The sequence below is a fragment of the Psammomys obesus genome, unplaced genomic scaffold (genome assembly GCF_907164565.1).
Source record: "Psammomys obesus unplaced genomic scaffold, mPsaObe1.curated_primary_1811, whole genome shotgun sequence".
Classification (NCBI taxonomy): Eukaryota; Metazoa; Chordata; class Mammalia; order Rodentia; family Muridae; genus Psammomys; species Psammomys obesus.
In genome coordinates, this window is record NW_026596166.1 from 10,181,105 (window position 1) to 10,202,853 (window position 21,749).

General features: G+C 46.1%; 1 protein-coding gene across 1 annotated transcript in view; it reads left to right on the forward strand.

Moving 5' to 3' along the window:
• Positions 1-1,243: 1,243 nt before the first annotated feature.
• Trim9 (tripartite motif containing 9) overlaps positions 1,244-21,749 on the forward strand; it is a 63,038-nt gene continuing 42,532 nt past the window's right edge. The window contains exon 1 of the mRNA XM_055595316.1: positions 1,244-2,432. Coding sequence (XP_055451291.1) covers positions 1,611-2,432 — 822 coding nt within the window. The 5' untranslated portion in view covers positions 1,244-1,610. The remainder of the gene's footprint in view (positions 2,433-21,749) is intronic.

Here is a 21,749-nt window from a genome sequence, read left to right on the forward strand (position 1 = left end):
TCAACCACTGTTGTCATTGTACTAAAAATTATATTTGCAAGATAATCCAGTTTATTTGTCCTGTTTCTCCAAGGGCAAGATTATAGAAAGTACTTCTTTTCCATAGGCAAAAAAAAAAAAAAAAAAAAAAAAAAAGTGCTTTTAAATTATAAATGTAGCTATGAATAATCAAGTTATCAAAATGTGGACGATCCCACGGAACTTGAAAAGCATTTTTGTCATTTTGCTTCATGAATCACTCGGAAAACCAACTATGTATGGCCCCCAGATAAATTACTTCCTCGGAATGTCACTGGATTCAAAGAGTCTACCCACTAATTAACAGGCTGATACCTTCATTCAAAGATTCTACCGTCTTCGTCATCGTCATCTCAAGGGCTATGCAGTCAAGGACTAGGACCCATTATTCGCAGCAAGGTTTGGGGAAAAGAGAAATCTGCTACCATTAGATCCCTCACCACTCCACTGAAGCAGAAATACACGACTCCCACCCCCCCCCCCTTTCTGGAATTTATGGTAGATGCTCAGGACATGTGACACTGGATAATGTTTGGAATCAAACACTGGGAATCTGCAGTCCCACAGTGATTCGTTCACACAGCTAGCTACCAAACGATAGGCAAACAGAAATCCACAAATTATTCCTGTCTCAACTCAACTAACGTTCCTGGGGTCCCTCGGAAAACCCAGCCAGACGCTGAGGGATGAGCTTTTGGAAGGCTGGGAGCGTGAGAGAAACCGAGGTACCTTCACTCCGAGGCGTAGGGGCCTCTGCACATTTAAAGCTTGTAGCGATGGTGGCACACTTTTGGAGAAATGCTGAGCCTTTGCCCCGCAGTCGTGGGGGGGAGGGGGAAGCTACCGGGGTGAGGGGCGCAGGAAGCGGCTAGTGCAGCCTTGACACAAAAACCAGCTCCCTCAAACCCCGGTTATCCAGCTGCTTCTGGGAGCTGGAGAAAAGCCCAAATGCCTCCAGGAAGGCCCGGGGGAGGCATCCGCTCGCTGCCAGCAGTCGAAAAGGAAGGGGGCATCCTCCGCGTTGCGCAGCGCTACAGAGGCGGGGTGCGTCGGCGCGCAGAGCAGAGCGCCAAGAGCCGGCGATAGGCAGCGGCAGCCCACTCGAGACCGGGGAGGGGGGTTCTCGCGCCCCCTGCTTCGGGGTGACCGCACCCCAGCTCGGAAGGAAGCGGGAAGGGGGATGATGAATCATCCCGCCCCGCTCCTCCTCCCCGGCCCGCGCGCCAGCCTCCTCCCGACAACCCGCAGCAGCCCGCGGGCTCGGCCGAGGCTCCCGCTCGGATTCCCGGAGCCCCCAGTGGCCTGCAGAGGAGACGAGACTGACAGGGCGGGCGGCCAATGAGAACGCCGCTCTCCCTGGCGGGGCGGGACCAGACGGCGGAGGGGGCGGGCCCGGGCTGGCGCGCAAAGCCGAGGCTCAGCGGCTCCGCGGAGAGAGCGCGTCGCGGGGAGTCGGCGCCTGGGAGACGCGGGAAGGCGCCGCCGCCGCCGCCGCTGGCCAAGGTCCTGGACGCCGCAGGCCCGCCGGCCGCCCCGCCAGGTCAGGCCTCCTCTGCTGCAGCCGCCGCTGCCTCGCTTCCAGCTGGGTCCCCATGGAAGAGATGGAAGAAGAGTTAAAATGCCCTGTGTGCGGCTCCTTCTACCGGGAGCCCATCATCCTGCCCTGCTCCCACAACCTATGTCAGGCGTGCGCCCGCAACATCCTGGTGCAGACCCCGGAGTCCGAGTCCCCCCAGAGCCGTCGGGCCTCGGGCTCTGGGGTCTCTGACTATGACTATCTGGATCTGGACAAGATGAGCCTGTACAGCGAGGCGGACAGCGGCTACGGCTCCTACGGAGGTTTCGCCAGCGCCCCCACCACCCCGTGCCAGAAGTCGCCCAACGGCGTCCGCGTTTTCCCCCCTGCTATGCCGCCACCGCCCACCCACCTGTCACCGGCCCTGGCCCCGGTGCCCCGCAACTCATGCATCACCTGCCCCCAGTGCCACCGCAGCCTCATCCTGGACGACCGGGGCCTCCGCGGCTTCCCCAAGAACCGCGTCCTGGAAGGGGTCATCGACCGCTACCAACAGAGCAAAGCCGCGGCCCTCAAGTGCCAGCTCTGCGAGAAGGCGCCCAAGGAAGCCACGGTCATGTGCGAACAGTGCGACGTCTTCTACTGCGACCCCTGCCGCCTGCGCTGCCACCCTCCGCGGGGGCCCCTGGCCAAACACCGCCTGGTGCCCCCGGCCCAGGGCCGCGTGAGCCGGCGGCTGAGCCCGCGCAAGGTCTCCACCTGCACGGACCACGAGCTGGAGAACCACAGCATGTACTGCGTGCAGTGCAAGATGCCCGTGTGCTACCAGTGCCTGGAGGAGGGCAAACACTCCAGCCACGAGGTCAAGGCCTTGGGGGCCATGTGGAAACTGCACAAGGTGAGCTCCATGCAACCCCGTTCCCTGACCCCCTCCCCCCTTCCCGCGCCCCGAGTCGTCCGCGTTTGCAGCCCTGGGTTTCTCTTAGGGGGTCACAGCGCATCCCAGTGGGGGGCGCAGTGCAGGTGCCTTCGGCGGCGGCGGCATCTGCCCTGGGATCTGGTGCATTGCAGGAGGCTCGGGGTTGGTCGGGGGGGGGGGGGGCGTTCGAGGCAATGCAGGGAAGTTGGGCGGCTCCGGGGAGCTGCTGCAGGGGGGCCTGAGCGTGGGTCTCCCCCTGCGGGCGCTCTGCCTGGGAGCCGGGCCCAGGGCGCCCCCTCTTCAGTCGGCAGCCTATCCATGGCCGCCGCCACCGCAAGGCCAAGCCTCCGCGGCCTGGCAGAGGCGCGCGGGTGGCAAAGGCCTCCGGGCAAGCGCCGCTGCAGGGGGGGGAGGGGGGCGGGAGGAAGGGCCGGCGGGGCGGTGGGGTCGCGCGGACCTAGGGGAGGGTGGGGGAGATTGTCTCCGCGAAGCCCTGCTGCATGGCGGGGGCGGGGAGAGACTCCGTGGGCGGAATACCAATGAGTCCGCTCCGGGCTGGACCTGAAGCTCCCGCCGGAAGGGAAGCAGGTCCCAGTGCCTAGAACTCCGGAGGGAGGGAGGGAGGTTCAGCGGTCCCGTGCCCTACAGTCTGGGCTTCGACCCTCCGCGAGCAGAAGGACCAGGTCGGGTCCCCAAACCATCGCTTCCCCCAAACCCTTATTCCGCCAGGTTTCAAACCTTTTCCCCCTTCAGTAACTGCATGTACAAACTTTGAGACACCTGTTAGCAGATTTATCTTCTGAACCTCTTTGGATAGGGCCCAGAGCTATGGAAAAATATGCCATTAGCATGTTGTCGTGTTACTCCTCTACTCTGGTGACTTTTTTGGTTCCATCCTTAGAACATTCTAGCAAAGCCTCCTTGACATGTTCCTCTTGGCCTCTCCCACTGAGTGGCCCCCTCACTCTCCTCCTCTGTGTTTCTTGCTGTTCCTCAACCAACACCGGAAGCCTGCCCTCGGCCTACGCCTTTACACCGAATGATCTTTCCTGAAACTCTTTTTCCCCAGTGCCCAGTGCCCTCCCTTGCCTCCTTCACTCTGCTCGGGTGTGAGTAAGGCCCAGACGAAGGCTTTGATGACCAAAGAGTGCCGCCTGCCTCAGACAGCCCTTTCCTCCCTGTCCTTTTTCTCGGTAGTACTTATCATCATGATAACATGCCACACATATAAATTACGCTGTTTTTGTGCTTATCCATTGGTCCCTTCCCCAACACACACACAGAAGAGGAAGCTAAGCTTTGTGAGGAAAGAGCTCTTCTTAACAGCATGTCTATGCTGCTTAGGAGGAAGGAGAGCACTTGGCAGAGATGTGCTTCACGTCAACTTTACTTCTCAAGAATTCCACTTACTTGCTGGGTGTGTGCGGTGTGCTTGTGTGGGGGAGGGGCGCGGCAGCTGCCCAGCATGGGCAAAGGAGAAACTGTCCTTCTACCTCAGGGCTGTCTGTCCAAGGATTAGGCAGTGAACGTGGCCGTGCAGAACCTCAGCTGTGTCCCCTCTAGTTTCCCAGCATTCCACGGAGGCTAGGAGGGCTAACTTTGAGGGGTGCTCGCTCTGCGGTTAGGATTGGAACAGCAATAGTAATTGGGACAGAAAAAGGGCAAATGGAGGCTTTGTCAGCAACCATTGGGGACTCTTTCCTGCCTCCATATCCCAAGTGACAGGGCATCTACGGAATGTGCCACCACGCCCAGCTCTCCGGTTATACTTTTTTAAAATGACATTTAATTTTGAAAGTTTAAAGTTTAAAAAATTAGGTCTCAGCCATTTCTTCATTCATATTATGATTCTGCACTCCGAACTGTAGTCTGAACATAGTTGGGCCTGTTATTGTATTTCTCTACAAAGAACCTAAAAAAAATTAATCGTCGTATCTGGACAACGACCTTAGTCTTACATGCCAATTGGGATGGTGTGAACCACAACATTGCATGCACGTGAAGAAAAGCCCATACTCCATCCACGAAGACCAAAAAGAGCCTTCCAATCTCTGCCATGCCCATGTGTAGTTGAAATGTCAAGCCATTTGTTAAGCCTGATAATGGAAATTGTGAGTAGACATGGTTGAAATTTTTATATTTGCTTAAAAAAAAAAAACATGAGAAACAGAATAAAATGACTAGAAAATCTGGTTTTGGGACACACTTTTCCAGAATAATAAATCAGTATCATTCTGTCCAGTCAATATCAGAGTAACCAAATGGCCTGGAAAAGTTGAGTGGAAGAATGGTAGATCATAATATTCAGTTGTCATTTGTTTAAAAAAATCACTAAGCATTACTCTTTAACTTTATTTTTCCTTGACAAGATAATAGGGTTTCTGCTGCATTGTCCACAGCTAGACTCTGTCCTAATACTTCTGCCTCTGTGAATGCTCCTGGACCAGAATTGCTATGACCTTCAAAACACAGGGCAAAGGACTATACTTCCTTCTTTCAGAGTCGGGCACTCAGTTATGAATATTTTCTTTCATATTCTATGACAGTAACCATTTCTATTTCTGAAGAAAATTCTATAAATAAATATCTGTTAGACCCAAGTCATCAGGTTACACATGCAAGGCAAAATAGTTTTCAAGTAGTTTTAATAGTGGTTACAGCTTATTGCCAGTTTACCAAGTTAATGTTTTAGATACTTGTAACCTCCAAAATCCATAAGTAATACATGAAATAATAGTCCAAGCCAAATACCTGGTAACATTCATTATACTGTATCAGTATTTACTTTACCCCTCATACAAGTCAGACTGATAGAAAGCCTTGCAACACAAAGGGGGTTTGTAGACATTTTGAAATAGGCATTGGGAACTGCTATTATAATCACTTTGTAATTTAAGCAGTTCCCAAGAGCCCCAGTTGTCTCAAACTCCTGATGGCTTACAGATCACTGAATCAGTAAATGTTTCACATCTTTCTTCTAGGCTTGTGCTGTCAAGCAAAGACTTTCTTTTTTACCCTAAACATGTACTATTAATCCTGATCTTATCTCAAACAGTCCTTCAAATTACTTTGCCTTTAAATTAATTGACTTTGGTGTTTTGAGATTGATTCTAAAGTAGCCCAGGCTGCTCTTGAACTTGCTATGTAGCCAAAGATGCCTTTGAACTCTCGATCCTCCTTCCATAAACTCCAACCTAGTCCCTTCTTTTTTAAAATAAGCCACAAGTTGATTACACTTTCATTTCTAAACTATGCTTGAAGAGTATCTGCTTAGTTGCAGCATTTGTATAAAAGCAGTCTTAGAGGATGCCTCTAAAATATCACAGTTAACTCTATGTTACAGTGTGTTACAGTATATGTTCTGTGATCACTGTACTTAGTCATTTACATCTGTGCCTGTTTCTTTCTATTAATTTATTTGAAGTAGATATAGAACAGTGTGTGTGTGGTATTTTAAACATTCTTACAGGTCTGAGGACATTGTTCCTGAGGAGAGCATTGTCCCTCTTGAATTGAGGCACAATGAAAACAATGGACTTTGTATTCCCTTTCATGACTTATGTCTGTTACCTGGTTATGTGCATTCTTTTTTTTTTTTTTTCTACTTCTAATTCTGTCTTGGATATTTTGGCTTGATGGTAGATGTACATAAAATATAGTCAAAACTCAAAGGACATAGCTAAATGTGAAGCCACACAGCTTCTGTTTCAAATGTCCATTCTAACTATAGAGAAGGTCCTTGAGGGGTCTGGTTAACTTTAGTGTGTTGTATTTTATTTTATTTTATTTTATTTTATTTTGTTTTGTTTTGTTTTGTTTTGTTTTGTTTTGTTTTGTTTTGAGACAGGGTCTCACTGTGTAACCTTGACCCTCCTGGAACTCACAGATCTACCTGCCTCTGCCTCCCTGGTTCTTGGTGAAAGCTGTGCACTACCATGTCAGACTTACTTCAAAGTTTGTTTCTATTTGTGTGTGTGTGTGTGTGTGTGTGTGTTGTGTTTATTTATTTGTAACTTTGTGAAAATAAAGTTTAGAACATTTTAAGAGTGAACTGTGCTAAAATGAAGGAGGTCCAGGCTCCAAAAGTGACAGGGCTGCTTGTTCTCAAGACTAAGCAAGTCTCATACCTCTCTCACACACACAAGGATGCAAAAAACTTCAATGATATGTTCAAAAGTATTTGAAAAATAGTATAAATGTTTACAAGTTATTAATTTTACTTTGTATAAAATAAGAGATAACCCTCCTATCACCTGTTGTTTGGTAGCTAGAAATAATGTATACAAACAAGTTATGTTATCATCAAGAAACCAAATACCACATTCCTCACCTGCATTAGCTAATGGACCTTGGGGTGTATATGACACTATGCAGGCTTTAAATATCCCTTCTCTAAAATACTTGAAGTGTTTCGGATTTTTTTGGATTGTGAAATATTTGCGTATTCATAGCAAAGTACCTTAGGGTAGGATCCAAATTGAAACCTGAAAATTGTTTGTTTTATGCACATTTTATTGAAATAGCCCATGGGTCATGTTATATGGATTTTTCAAGTGCCAGTACTGTGACAGAGACTCATCTGAAGTTAGGCACGGAGCTGCCACTTGTGGTGATGTGCACAAGCTAAAAACCAGTTTGTATTTTAAGGCATTTTCAGACTTTAGACTTATAAATTAGAGATGCTTAGCCCAGACCTTGGCATCCAGGGGAGGAAAAAAAAAAACTTTTGTGTGAAAATAAAATGTGAAATAGTGCCATGGTTGCACATAATACCATTTTAAAGTCAATTCTATCAGAGACCGCTAGTTGTAAAGAACAGGAGCCAGTTTGGGTGATGTAAGAATATTTATGGGAAGTATAACAAAATCTGCTTTCGAAGGGGATGAAACTGGCATGCCAAAGTTTCATCCCCTGTGCCAGTCAGCTCGGAACAAGTGATGCTGTGATAACAATCTCCAAACCTCAGTGAGCAACTGGTTCCTCACTCACGTCAATGTCATGGTCCCTTTTTTCTCTCTTTAGCTAGTTTTATCATGATGTTTTATGTGCTTCTTTCAGACTGAGAAATCTCGAGTGACAAAACTGTGTGATTTAAAAAAAAAACAACAATTATCCATTTGCATTGAGGATTCTAACTGTGTTTATTTCCAGATGTTGTCTCTGGGACACTAGTCTTACGGCTGATTTCTGATGCTATAAATACAAATGCAGAGGCAATGTTTATTGAGCCAAGCAAAAATGCCATAAGTCTACCTGTGCACTTCTGTTAGCTAATTTCTTTGGCTGTTTTTATTGTGAAGCTGTTTGTAAAGAAATCCAAGGGAAGCTTTATTTAAAAGAACTCCAAATACTCAGTGTGTGCTCTCTCTGATGCTGCCTTTTTAAAGGTTCGTCTCCTGCGCATACTGGATCAATAATCAAATTTCTGCCAGTTACGAATTTTATTTGTTTTCAAAGACTAGAAACCTCTCATTATGCATAGAAACCCAGAATCCACTCTTTTTATTATTTGTATGTGCGTGCACACACACAATACATATACACAGGCATTCAAATGCTGGAAAATTCTGTCCTACTCTAAGACATCCATTCAACAAACTCTTAATGAAACTCAGATGTCAACTTTCAATACTAGACACTGTAACCCAAAAAGGTGTACTCATTTGATACCTACGGGCTCATGAATTCGGTCGGAAAATGTTTTGAAAGTCTTTGTTTTCAGCGATTAAAATATCCTGTTTTTATAAGAGCAGAAGGCTTTGTAGGCACAGGACAAACACTACATTTTATAGCATGCAGGAGCTTCAAATCTGAGTGAGTTGCCTCAGGTGCTCTGCTGACATTGCTTGGCTTGACCGCTCACACGGTGCCAAGTGCGAATGCTCTATATGCAGAACAGGGCTGCGGGGGAAGCAAGGCACTACAATCGCCCCGGATTCCTCTTGTGCCTCTAGTCACCCTATGTCCAGAAGCCTCTTACTGTCCCCAAATTATCTGTGACCACACATTCAGTGCCACCTAGAGCTGCGGCCCATAGTTAGGGAAGCCGTGGCTAGTCCCGCTCATGAGCGGTCCTGGCTTAGGAACAGATTTAAGCTCTGCCAAATAAAAATTGTGATCCATAAGCCTTGCTGCTGTGCTGTGAAGGTGTCCCCCGAAGTCCCCGTGTTAGAAGTTTATTCCCCAGCGCAGCGCAGTTGAGAGGTGGCAGCTTTAGGGTGTGAGGGCTCTGCCACCAGGAACGGATTGGTGGCATCACGAAGGGATAGCTGGACTGTAACTGAGAAGGCGGGTTCCTGGTGAGAGGGTGAATTTGGCCGCTCTCTCACTTTTGCTCACTCATGACGTGCATTCCATTGTGTCACGATGGATCAGATGGCCCTCAACAGAGGCAACTTTTGATCTTCCAAAACCAGGCCAAATAAATTTCCGTTCCTTATGAATTAGCCTGTCTGTGGTATTCTGTACAGCAGCACAAACGGATAAGGAGACTTGCATGAAATCAAGCCACATGGTTTTGCTAACAGCTCTGATCAAAGAAGTTGTTCCTTAAGGACTTCACTTTGCAAAGTTTTGCTCAACTTTGCTCTTGGGTGTGGGAACAACTTCTGTGAGCACAGATTCAGAGCACGTAGACGGTTAATCTCGTCTGCTGCTGCTGCTGCTGCTGCTGCTGTGTTCATAGGAAGCTGACGTCTTCCCCGATGGCCACCGTTTGGCTTTCCTGAGAGATTGCCTCCTCTTCTTTACTTTTGTTTTGCTTGAAGCTTATATTCTGAGAAGCAATGAGCTATGTGTACTCATCATTGCGGACCATCCTCCCTCTCACACCTGTGAAATGTTATCCCCAGAGCCTTCGTCACATAAAGTCAGATGTAAAACCAGACTTTGACCCAATCTAATAAATCTTTTACGGCAGAGATAAATTCACCGGGCTTCTGACAAGCAGCTGTTATTGATTTTATTGACCATCAATCATCTAGCCAAGGTTTAGCAAGGAAATACGATAAACAGCTTTCAACACATGGAGAAGTGTGCGGCTTACAACCTGCCCGTGGTATCTGGCACATTTTCTGCCGTGATGGAAGCACTCCACGTTGATGGAGCGAAAACATGGGATGGTGTTAAATATGTGTTCTTCCATTTTGAGGGACAAAAAAAGTAGAGGGTTGAAACTTGTATGAACACTGGATTTCCGGGCTGGCTTTACCAAGCTCGTTATTCAAGGGTGCCATATTTGACCATTCCCTGCAGACCCAAAATGGCACATGCGAGTGTATCTCTAGCATAGAACATGGATTATGTGAAAGATGCCTCTGGGAATGGAGCCTTTGGCCTCTCACATGCTTGACAAGTGCTCTGCTGTTGAGCTATGTCCTCAGCCTCTTTCTTTTCTGTTTTGAGACAGAGTATCACTAAGTTACCCAAGTTGGCCTTGAACTTGTGATCCTTCAGCTTCAGTCTCTCAAGGAACTGGGATTATGGTTGAGCTCATGTTTAGCCATTAATCCAACATTTTCATTGACTCTAACATCTACAGTCCACCGAAACCTTCGTCTGGATGGATGGACCACAGCTGCCTTATGCTTAGCATGCCCAGAGCAGAGCTCCTAGTCTCTCTCACACTGGTAACCATTGATTGCCTCTTTTTATTCTGCATATGCTCTGAAGGGTCCTGTTCTATGGTGGAGTCAAGTTGAGACGAGAGAATGGGGAGCAGAGTGAGGCCTTGAGGGCCTCACCCAAAGCCTGACAAAAACTAGCATATGAAAGGAGCAAGTTGGGAAGAAGGAGGGTTGGGCCCTTCCTTCTCACCCAGCTGCATGCCTGTCAACTAAAACTAGCTGGAGCCCTTAGCCTAGGTAAAGAGGCACTCGGAGTTGCCTGTGGTTGTCTTAATTCTAAAATGAACACCTCTATGTGGAGATTTAAGATGCTGAGGCATATGACACATGGAGTTGTATGTAGAACTGAACGTAACAGGGCGTGTGTAGAAAAGCCCACGCTAAGCTCAGGCTGTGTGTGCCATTAAAAGCTCCTCTGTATCCCCCACTCCTCTCTGAGCCACTCAACGCCTCTGTTAGGCGTGCTTCCTTCCTTCAAGTGCATTCGTCGTTAGTAAGTGCTCTCGGCTTGCTTGCTACTATCTGCAGGCCTCGAGTCGCTCTCTGAGCCTTAGATCTGGGGTACAAGAACTTGGTAATCCCCCAAGATGTTTCCACCAACCCCCCCCTCCAGATCTGCTGGTACCGAAGTGAGGAATCTTGATTTCAAACCTAAAGATACCAGATTAAGTAGTTCAGCCTCGAACGTGCTTCAGAATGGCAGCAGTAGAGAACTAAACGACTCACGTGGTAGAGGAATGAGTCAGGTTCTAGAGTCATCTACGAGGAAATGAGGCCAAGAGGGAATCCCGGACGCTTTGCTTACATCCAAGCACATGGTGCTCTAGGAGCTGTCTTGAGGACTTCCCACACAGTCACAGATGGACTTCTCACCACGTCAGGAGGCAGACACCATGGCCATCCTCATTACAAATGAAGCCGAGACTAAGAAGGCAAGAGACCCCCAGCTCACAGGGGCGCGGAGCCGTGCTCCCGGCTTTGTGCATCGACTACTGCGATGACAGTGGTATACAGGAGCCCTCTCTGCTCTACCCAAGCTCACCCTCAGCCTGTAGGGATGCTAACTTTCCTATGGAGACAGCCGGTCCCTCTCAGTAGACAAAAACCTCACTGTGGCATTCACCCTTCTACATTGTAATTCAGTAGCTTTCAGTCCACTTATTCACAGAGACGCGCAACCAACGCCACCCCAAAGTCCGTGTTTTCATCGCTCGAAACGAAGCCCCGTGCCCGTTTACGCCCTCAACGCTCCGCTCCGTCCCCAGCACCCGGAGATTTCTCGAGTGCTTTCTGCATCTGTGGACTTGAATAATCTAGGTGTTTCCTACAAACTTAGTCAGGGGATATGTTTTCTTTTGCCTTCTCCCACTCAGAATGCTTTCAAGGCTCATCTGCTTTGAGCGCACATCAGTGCTTTGTCCTTTTTTGTTACTGGTTAATAATCGTAGAGTTAGGCCTATCATGTTGCTTAGTACGCACACGTGAACATGGTTGCTCGTGTCCCAGAAGTTATACATAGTGCCACTTGGATCTCTGTGCACAGGCTTTTGTGTGGATATGTTCTTAGTTATCTCGAGTGTGCAATAACAGACGTATTTGGATCTTGTTTTCGGTTCCTAGCCTAGAGCTCATAATGCCTCAAATGTCCTAAATGATAGAAATCCCTTTGCCCACATCTGAGTCTGTGCTAATGAGGTGAGCCTCACACAGCTCCCAGAAAGACCAAATGTGAAACTTTCATATGCCACTCCCAACCCCACGCCCTGGCTTCTGACCCACAGGAATAGAAGGAGGTTGAAAGCTAAGTTCTGTAACAGTTCCTGAACAGCAAGATTCAGGGCTGCAAGTCAGTGAGTACGTAGGTGCTGAGAACACAGCACTCCAAGAGAACATGCAAGCTCAGTTCTCTTCTTGCCTTGTCCATTTCCTGCATCCGGATGTTTCTGAGTTCCCAGTTCCAAGTGAAACCTGAAGGATGGCGTTTCCCTGAGTTCCCTGAGTCACCCTGGAGAACTGTTGCACCTGAGAGGGAGTTTACCCAAAGTTGCAACCAAATCAGAGAGAAGTCCAGGTTAGCCAGGGGCCTGGGGCCTGTGACTGACATCTGAAGTGAGGGCAGGCTGTGGATCTGACATAGACAGTTCAGATCAAAACCTACTGATATTAGAAAACAGTAGAAATGAGTGTCTGGGAGTGGTATTATTGAGTCATTTTAGACTCAGTGTTTTGTTTTCCGAAGACACTGTATCTTCTTTCCTTTCCATCAGCGGTATATGCAATTCCAATTTTTCGCCATCCTTTTCACATATGTTACTGTCTACCTTCGATTATAGACATCCTAGAAGGTGTGTATCTTTGTGGTTTTGAATTCCATTTCTCTAATGACTGGTGATATTGTTGGGAGTCTTTTCACTTGCTTTTGCTTTCGTCCCCTCTTTTTTCTACTTTCCTCCTTATTTTTAAGAAGATGCCTAGTCACATCCTTTGCCCATTTTCAGTCTGACTATTTATCCTTTATTTTTGAATTATGAGAGTTTCTTATGTGCCCAGCACTTGCTTGGCTTCAAAACATAAGGGGGAGAACTGTGAACCTTTTACCTCTCCAAAATACAGGGGTAGAGCAGACACAGAGCTGAGAATGGGGGGATTCGTAGACTTTCTTGTCAGGACCCACAACAAGTCCCTTGTCTAGTAAACCTCAAAGTTCTGATCCAAGGTAGAGCTTGGGTGAGCTCTATCCAGCCTGGCTTTGGTAGAAAGTGTAGGAACATCACCAGAAGATGCTTCCCCGGGCATCACAGCCTTCCTCCTCACCCCAAGTTCCACACCTCCTGCCTGTAGTAATGAAGTTTACTTTGTATAACACCATAAAGCTCTAGCCATGCTGTGGTTTCTGCTAAGTGAGAGTAACCACTGTGGTATTTTGAAAAGCAGGTTAAGGTGCCAAAGTGCAAGATTCTTCCGGCACCGTTGAAGGTTATAAACTGATAGATTTGGGGCACTAGGTCCTACGCGTCTTTTGCCCAACTCCCTCCCAGTTCAGAAAAAAAAAAAAACTGAATACTTTTTAAATTACCAGTCACGTGGTACAATCTTACTGTAAACAAAACAAAACCCCCTTTATTTTATGAAATTTACATTAAGAATTCTGAATACCCAAGAGCCTACTTTTAATTGCTTCTGTGTATATGTGAATGTGTGTGTAACTGGGCACATGCATGAGTGTGTGTGTGTGTGTGTGTGTGTGTGTGTCTGTCTGACTGTTTATTTAGTGAGGCTCAATTGAAACAGGATTTTTCCCTTTGGGGTACTCTTCCATGATTCTAGACACGTAATCACAGGTGTTTGTTTTTTTGTTTTTGTTTTTTTTTTTTTTTGTTGTTGGTTTCCTGTATTCTATATCTATAGTCACTAAAGTTTACTAACTTTGTTTTGTTATTGTTGTTGTATGGCATTACACTGATGTCGTTTATCCTAACATAGCCTATTTCTATGGATATTAACTTTCAGTAAGTCAGAACCTTTGTCAAAAGGATTAGCCTTAGTCCTTCCGCCATTCCTCCCCGCTATCCACTATCCCGTGGTCCTCCGTGAATGTTTTGGTTTCTGCCACCTTCCTTCATGCTCAGCGTGGTTGTTGTTTTGCAGCGCTGGGACTAAAACAGGGCTGCCAGCATGTTAGGCAAGCATTGTCGCCCTCAGCTGGATCCCAAGCCCCAGCCTGACTTCTTAGTCCTCTCCAAGGCTGGCTTTCAGTGGCCTGTCTGTACTCAGCCAGCTGCTGGATGCTTACCCAGGAGCCTCTGGGGCGACCCCCTAGCCACCACACATGGCTTGTGCATCCTCTACCTTCACTTAGCCACTGGCTTTCTCAGGCCTGGCTTCATTCCCACTGAAGGGCCAAGTGATGACAGCTCCTCAAATCATATCTAGTGCGCAGCAGCCTGAGGGCTGGCGCCGATCCCGGCAATATATTATTGTAATATACTTGGCCAACAACATGTAATGATAAAATGAGATTACAATGTACACATCGGGGTCATTTAACATGTGCTCACATACGTCTTAGTTTGAAAGGTGTCATAAAGCAGCACTAAATGCAGCACAGAATCTATAACATGTAGCTACTACGTGGCTAAGTATGAAATAGGATAGAATTTTTGCTGCTCGTGGTGATGGTTCTACGGATTAAACCCAGGGGCTCATGGGTTCTAGGCAAGCACGCTAACCACTGACCTACATCCCTATTCATTTTTCTTTTATTTGGAGACAAGAGTCTTGCGAAGCTGCTCCAACTAGCCACTAACTCCCGTTCTCCTCCCTGCCTCAGTCCCCCCCCCCCCCCCCCGAAGTGGCTGGGCGTAGAGGCGCACGCCACGCTGCTCACCTTAGAGCAGACACTGAGTAGAACCTGGACATTCTGCTTATGTTAAGCGAGGACTGTGAGTGAAAAAAAATTCATAATTTCATCTGCAAGTGGGAAATGACTGAACTAGTCAATAGTGCATTATTAGCTAAATCGAAGGTTGATAAAGACTGGCCAATTAATTATTCTTTCTGCGTATAGCCAAAGAGTTCAATTATGTTTTCATGCCATTAATCAGCTAATTTTTATAACAATATTATCAATGTATTTTTAAGATTCTCTTTATTTTGAGTCATGATCTCTTGATGGAGTCCAGACTGGCCTCAGGCGCACACAATCCTCTTGTGCTGGTATTATAGGTGTGCACCATCAAGCTCAGCTTCATTCCATTATTTAATTTTCAAGGTCTAGCTTGAGATTGCCGATTATTAAGTTTTATAAAACCCGGTAAGTATAAAGGGTTATATGGTAAAATAGTCATCGAATATTTTATTCTATGTTTAGATATACTTTTTTTTTTTGTATATTTAGGGTTCATAACATGATGTTCTGAGACACGTGTCACAGTTAAACTGGAGTGAATCAGATTGATATGCCTGACACCTCACATTGTTACTTTTTTGTGATAAGAACAGCAAATTCAGCTGGGTGTGGCGGCACACGCCTGTAGTCCCAGTACTCTGGAAGGCAGAAGCAGGCAGATATCTGTGAGTTTGAGGCCAGCCTGGTCTATCAAACGCTAGACAGAGAAGCACTTCTCAGAACAACAACAAAAACAAAACAAAAACCCCAGCAAATTCTCCTTTAGCGAAAGGTCCTACATAACACAGTTTTCTTTACTGCAGTTCTCATGTTGTACACTAAATCCTGAGACTCACTTGTTCTGTGAATCTGTTATATTTTATCATTTGACCCACACATCCTAATTCCTCTTGGTGTATTAACTTCTACTTATGCATCCATGACTTTTTTGATTCCACATGTGAGACAGGCAATATATTTCTTTTTTTTAGAGAAATTATATTCTTAAAAAAAAAGATTATTTATTTTTACATATGTAAGTGCTCTCTCTGCATGTATACCTACATGCTAGAAAAGAGCATTAGATTCCAGTATAGATGGTTGTGAGCCACCATGTGGTTGCTGGAAATTGAATTCAGGAACTCTGGAAGAACAGAGGATACTCTTAGCCACTTAGCCATCTCTCCAGCCCAAGTACTATATTTCTTTTTGTGTCTAGTTTATCTCACTTAGAACAATGTCTGCAGACCCACCCAATATTGTGGCAAATGGAAGAATTTAATTTTCAAGGCTGAGTAATGTGTGTGTGTGTGTGTGTGTGTATGTGTGTGTGTGTGTGTGTGTGTATACACTGCTTTTAAAATCTCTTCGTATACTAGTGCACACTTAGCTGGTTTCCATACCTTATTGTGCATGTGAATCCCAGAATGTTTTTTGAAGAAATTATTGAACCCGAAAAGATCAACAGAAAACCTACAGATATTGGATTTGAAACTTACTGTGACTAACTTGAGGCTACACTTAGCTCAGTTCTTGTTAATGCAAGTTCAGGTGCTGGTAACAAGGCTGCGGGCAATGTGGCAGGCGTTGCTCCCCAGGTTGATCAGCTGCTTAGAAGTTTGTGCAGTGACAGGGGTGTCTAGTTGATTACACAAGCACACACTTTTATACGCCCAGGGATAGGAAGCTATAACATATATATATATATATATATATATATATATATATATATATATATATATTACATGGTCTTCCTATAATAATATGGAGAATGCTTACATAGAATATGGTGCATGGCCATTTCAATCCCAGATGCCTCTGAGAACTTGGTTCTTTTAATACTAAAACTGAGATTGGGAGCAGGGTTCTACCATCAGATGTGATCTCATTTGGTGTTTTTGTCACCGTGGACTTCTTTATGATTTGGCAGGGCAGCTCGATAGCATCAGCATAGGAGGGCTTTGTGTATGTGATGCGGAGACTGAGGAGGGCCAGTGCTTAAGTCGGACAGGTCACAGGTGCCTCGCCTAAACTCATAGAATGTCTTATATATTGGAGTCTTATTGACTGAGTACAGATCACAACCAGCACTTTAACACTCTACATAACTAGGAGAACATGAGATATCCTTCAGGAATTCAGATGAACCCACAAGAAAATATGAGAAACCGGGACTAGAATGGACACGGCAGAGATGCAAAATTTAACCTCTGGTTGAGTCATTTTATAGCAAGTGTGAAAGTCAGAGTTCGGGCCAAAGGACTAGGGCTTGATGAAGAGGGTTGTCCTGATGAAAACAGCAGACACCCAGTCCTTGTCTCGGAAATGGAAATTGTATCAGATGCCACCTCCAAGCATTGGGATGAGGAAGAAAGGTCAACGGCCTCCAGTAGGCTAATGTGTTAAAGCTTAGATTACCAGCAGGTGGCGCTATTTAGGGACTGTCTGGAAACTTCAGAAGGTGGGGTCTGGCCGGAAGTAGACTGCAGGGCCACGCCTTCGTACGTCACTTCCTTGTTCTCCGCTTCCTGTCCATCATGATGCTGACAGTCTCCGTTAACATGGAACCAAGCTAGTGCAGACTGAACTCTGAAACTGTGAGCTAAAGTAAAACATTCCTTCCTGTGAGATAGGCTCTATTCTAGATATGTTCTGTCGACACAAAGCCTGGAGAGAATAGCGCGCACTGCTTATGGCTGGTTTCCTGAGCAGATGAGTCCCTCCTCTGGGAATGAGGGGAAATCAAGTAGCCAGGCAGAGTCCTTTTCACAGAGCACACACAAAAGGTGAAGATACAGACAGGGAAGGGATCCAAGAGACAAAAGGTCACCCTTGGCCGTGAATGCTGCCATTCTTTTGAATACAGCAGGCCAGTGAGTTCTGAGAAGCCTGGACCTAGGATCCAGGAAACCTCTTTATTTACTTGACAGAACTGGTCTGTGCCTCAGGTGAGTTTGATGGACCTGCTGAAGCAGGCCCCAGAGCGTGTCATTGAGAACCTAGGCATTCGTATGTTTTCAATAAACAACAGCTCATATTATTAAAACCATTCACCTGTTGTCTATATGGGTGCTCTGGTGTTCCCGTACTGACTTTAGCAGCAGACCATAGGAAACAGATCTTTAAAGTCCTGCCCACCAAGTAAAGGCTATTTAATACTCACTTGCCAGAATATCCTTTTAGCTTTTACTTGGCAAAAGAGCCCACAATAGATTCTGCAGCCAGTAGGTTTTGTACCACGTGCAGGAAGACACGTTACTCAGAAGTTGGCCAATAACAAGAAAGAAAAAAAAAAATCCAGATAGATCAGACTAGCCACCCAACTCCAGAATCTTAGAGAGCTTAGATAGCTCAGCCATCGCCAGTGACATTCTTTTTTCCTTCCTTGAATTCTGTTCAAGATCTCTGACTCATGTGTACCAATGGGTTTGCTAAAGATTTATCCCATGGTTCAAGAAGAGCAGCAAAAATGGAAAGAAGGATCAGCAGGAGCAAGCTGTCAGCTAACAGGGTGCTTCTGGAATGCAATCCTAAGACAGTGTGAGTTTCCAAACCCTTTGTGTAGACTGGAGGAGGATTTAACCTCATGGGAGACCATCTCGGTATGAATACATCTTTGCTGTATGCTTGCATATATAAATAAACACATAAATACATTACCTTGAATCCAAGACACCAACAAATTAGCAACAGATTTATAAATGTTTTTCCCTAGGAAGAAACAACAAAAGGAAGAGGGAGGTCTCAGCCAGAGGCCAGTGTCTTTAGAATCTGGGTGTGCTGATGTTTCTCTGAGTCTCTTAGATAAAACTGCCTGCTGCTGGCTGCTGCTGTCTTTGTGAAGACACATCACATTGCCAGTGTTTCAAGTTTCTCAGTAGGGGGCTTCAACTCTTGGGGATCAAAGGATGGTTGGCAGCAGCATCTTCTTCACCTGGGCTTGGCAGTTTCCAGAGGGCTTTCCAGCCCTGTTGGACCCTTGTCAGAGGGAAGGAAAGAGAGGAGGCAGAAAAGAAGCCCAGCAGAGGGAGGAGGCCACATGCCAACTGACTTTGAACTTGGTTCCCATTCCTTGCAGAGTTAAAACCCAAAGGCTGATCAGTAATGACCCCAATAGACCATACCCTCTGTCATTGCCTTACAAGGAAAGACGGAGGCACAGGAAAGGCAGAAGGGAGTTAAAAGACTGTTTTTGACCATTTACTTTCTAAAATAAGAAGCAGAGAGGGGAGGGGAGGGGGGAGCTACAGGGGAGATACAAAGTGAATAAAGTGTAATTAATAATTTTTTTTTTAAAAAAAGCAAAGAGTGAACGCAAAATGGGTAAAAATGTGCCTGCCTTGTCCCTCTGAGCAGGAGACTTAGTACTGAGCTGGGTTGTGAACCTGGTGTCCTTTTCCTTGGGGTAATAACAATAAGAAGACGAAGAATAGATAAGGTGGTGATGATGATAATAATAAGGAATAAAGTGATGTTCATCGTAGAGAGCAAATATTTTGCCTTCAGTCGTTGTGTTTAATGTCCTTGTCCTTGCCTGTTGCTGATACTCAGTGTCAAAAACTCCTTGATCCTGGCATGCACGTTGGCTGGCCTCTGACCACCTGCCCGAGATCACCGGAGTTAGGAAGGACTGAGATAAGCCAACCCTAGCACAGCTTGTTACTCTTTAGGTTTACATCAGACCGAAGGAAATGCAAGATTGCAAGTTTTCTAAAATTATTGAAGCCTGCAGCTGCAAAAAAGAAAAAAAAAAGTCAGAAAATTTCAGTGTAGAAACCACGAATGTATAGTATGAGGGATTTTTACCAGTCCGTCACGCTTAGGTAATTAGCACTGGATCAGAAAACCGAAGCTGAGGAAGGGCTTCTCATCCTCCTTCCAGTCAGCAGCCCTTCCCCAGTGGAGGCATCCAATACCTCCACTTCTTTTATTTTTTGGGGAGGAGGGTTGTTGAGACAAGGTTACTTTGTGTAACCCTGGCTGTCTTGGAGCTCACTCTGTAGACCAGGCTGGCCTCGAACTCATGAGATCCACCAGCCTCTGCCTCTGGAGTGCTGGGATTAAAGACATGTTCCACCACTTCCTGGCAACACCTCCACTTCTAATAGCATGACCACTTTCCCTGTTCTTGTTGTCACAAAAAGCACAGGAAATGAGGGATCGTTTATTCTGGAGCTATATTGAGTGACCATGGCTCAGAAATACAGACTTAGGTTACTCTTAAATCTGTGTTCCAATGTAGAAGCCATTGCATGAAGGTTTGTTTTGGTTTGGTTTTTTTGTTTGTTTGTTTGTTTGTTTGTGGGTTTTTTTTCCAGAATAGAAAAAGTCACAAATCAAGGCAAGTTCGAAATACATCAAATTTGGGTCCATGTAAAGGGTACATCAGAGAGGCAGGTACAGTGAGATGGGGGAAGCTTTCTCGTAGGCTCAAGATGCTATCTGATGGCATTCTTAGCTTTTGGATTGCCTTCATTACTGTTGGGGGAGCCAAAGCCGGAAGGCAGGGTACACAGAAGGCAGAGTACACACCCATCCCCAGCTGGACGCTTGGAGCAGCATGGGTTTCACTGCTTTACCTGTGAATAACCACGGGAGTGCCGTGTGGAAATTTTCACTTCACAAGAGGGCCATTTGCAAACACAGACTCTGCAAGTGATAAAGACTGACTCTGTTCTTTCAGTCTGAGGAAAATAACAGTACAAGGACAGCAACAAGTAGAACATGGTGCTGGGGCTTGGTGACTGGAGAGAAAATGAAGGCTGTAAGACTGACAAGCTGAGAGATGCCTCCAGTTACAGTGAGATGCTGCTTCAAAGAAACGTGGACTCGGTATGCAGACCTTCCAAGGTTAGCCCAGTGTCTGGCTAATCTTAATGGGGCCTCTCTTGTTCTAGGAGTGTTCATTTAAGGGACTGGGAGATGGTTCTGTGGGTAAGACATTTGTTGCCTAAGCATGAAGACCAGAGTCTGGATTCCCAGCGGAAGTGGCCACCTGCACATGTAACCCCAGTGAGGGCAGAGACAGGATGGCTGCCTGGCCCCCAGCCTAGCTCCAGGTTCAATGAGGTAACCTATATCAGAGGAATAAGGAGGAGGGCAATGGAACAGGACACCAGATGTTGGACAATGGCCTCTGCATGTGCACATAGGCACACACACACACACACACAGAATGTTTACGTGTAAACAACACCACCATGAAACAGACTCTATCTCACTCTATCTGACTTGCCTTGGGGACCACTGTTTATATTTTCTTTTCATGGGCTTGGTTGGGGCAGGGGTTTTCCGCCTTGGCACTGTTTCTTAACCTTGCTGAACCTCATTTTTGTTGCATGTAAATGGACATTGGAAATAATGTGCCTGCTTGTGAGGATCCTGATAATTTGTCTCTGTTCTTCTTAAACTCTGGTGAATTTGTCTGAGCTTATTTTTAGTGGCTGTTTCGGGTGTTATGTAATGTGCTGCCAATAGGTCAGTGTGTTACAGGGCTACTGTAGTTGCTGACTGACTCCTGCGGCAGAGGCCAAGAGCCACGTAGATCATTAAAGCCTTGCTGCAGCTCAGGTGGCTTCTCCAGCCTTCTGCACCATTGCTCTCACGTGCATTATACTGTCATATGCTGTAAACCTCAAAGCAGAGGCCTGCATTCTTGCTTTTAGCAATCACATGCTTTTTAAGTAGATTAGGAGAGAAAACATGTAGTCTTTTCCTCTGCTACCCATGAATATTTATGCCCGTTTTTGGTGCTTTATTCCTTCCGGTAGATTAAAATTGCCATCTTACATCATTCCTCTGCACCCTTAAAGATCCTTACATTTTCTGCAGTGAAAGTCTACTGGAGACAAACTCTTTCAGCTGCTGTTTATTTTCTAAAATGCCTTTATTTTGGGCCAGAGATGGCTCAGCATCCGGGCCTGGAAACCTAAGTTCAATGCCCAGATCTCATGAGGTGTTAATAGAGAACCAACTTGTGAGAGGTGTCCACTGACCTGACAGATGCTGTAGCATGAACACACTCACACACGCATGCATACATGCACACACTCACATGCATGCACATACACTAAATATAAGATAAAATGTTGTGGCTGTTTTCAAGACAGGGTTTCTCGGTGTAGACATGGCTGTCCTGGAACTCACTTTGTAGACCAGGCTGGCCTCAAACTCACGGATATCCTCCAGCCTCAGCCTCCCAAGTGCTGGGATTAAAGGGGTGTGCCACCATGTCCCACTCAAAATATGTTTATTTTTTTTTCATCATTTTTGAAAGTTATTTTT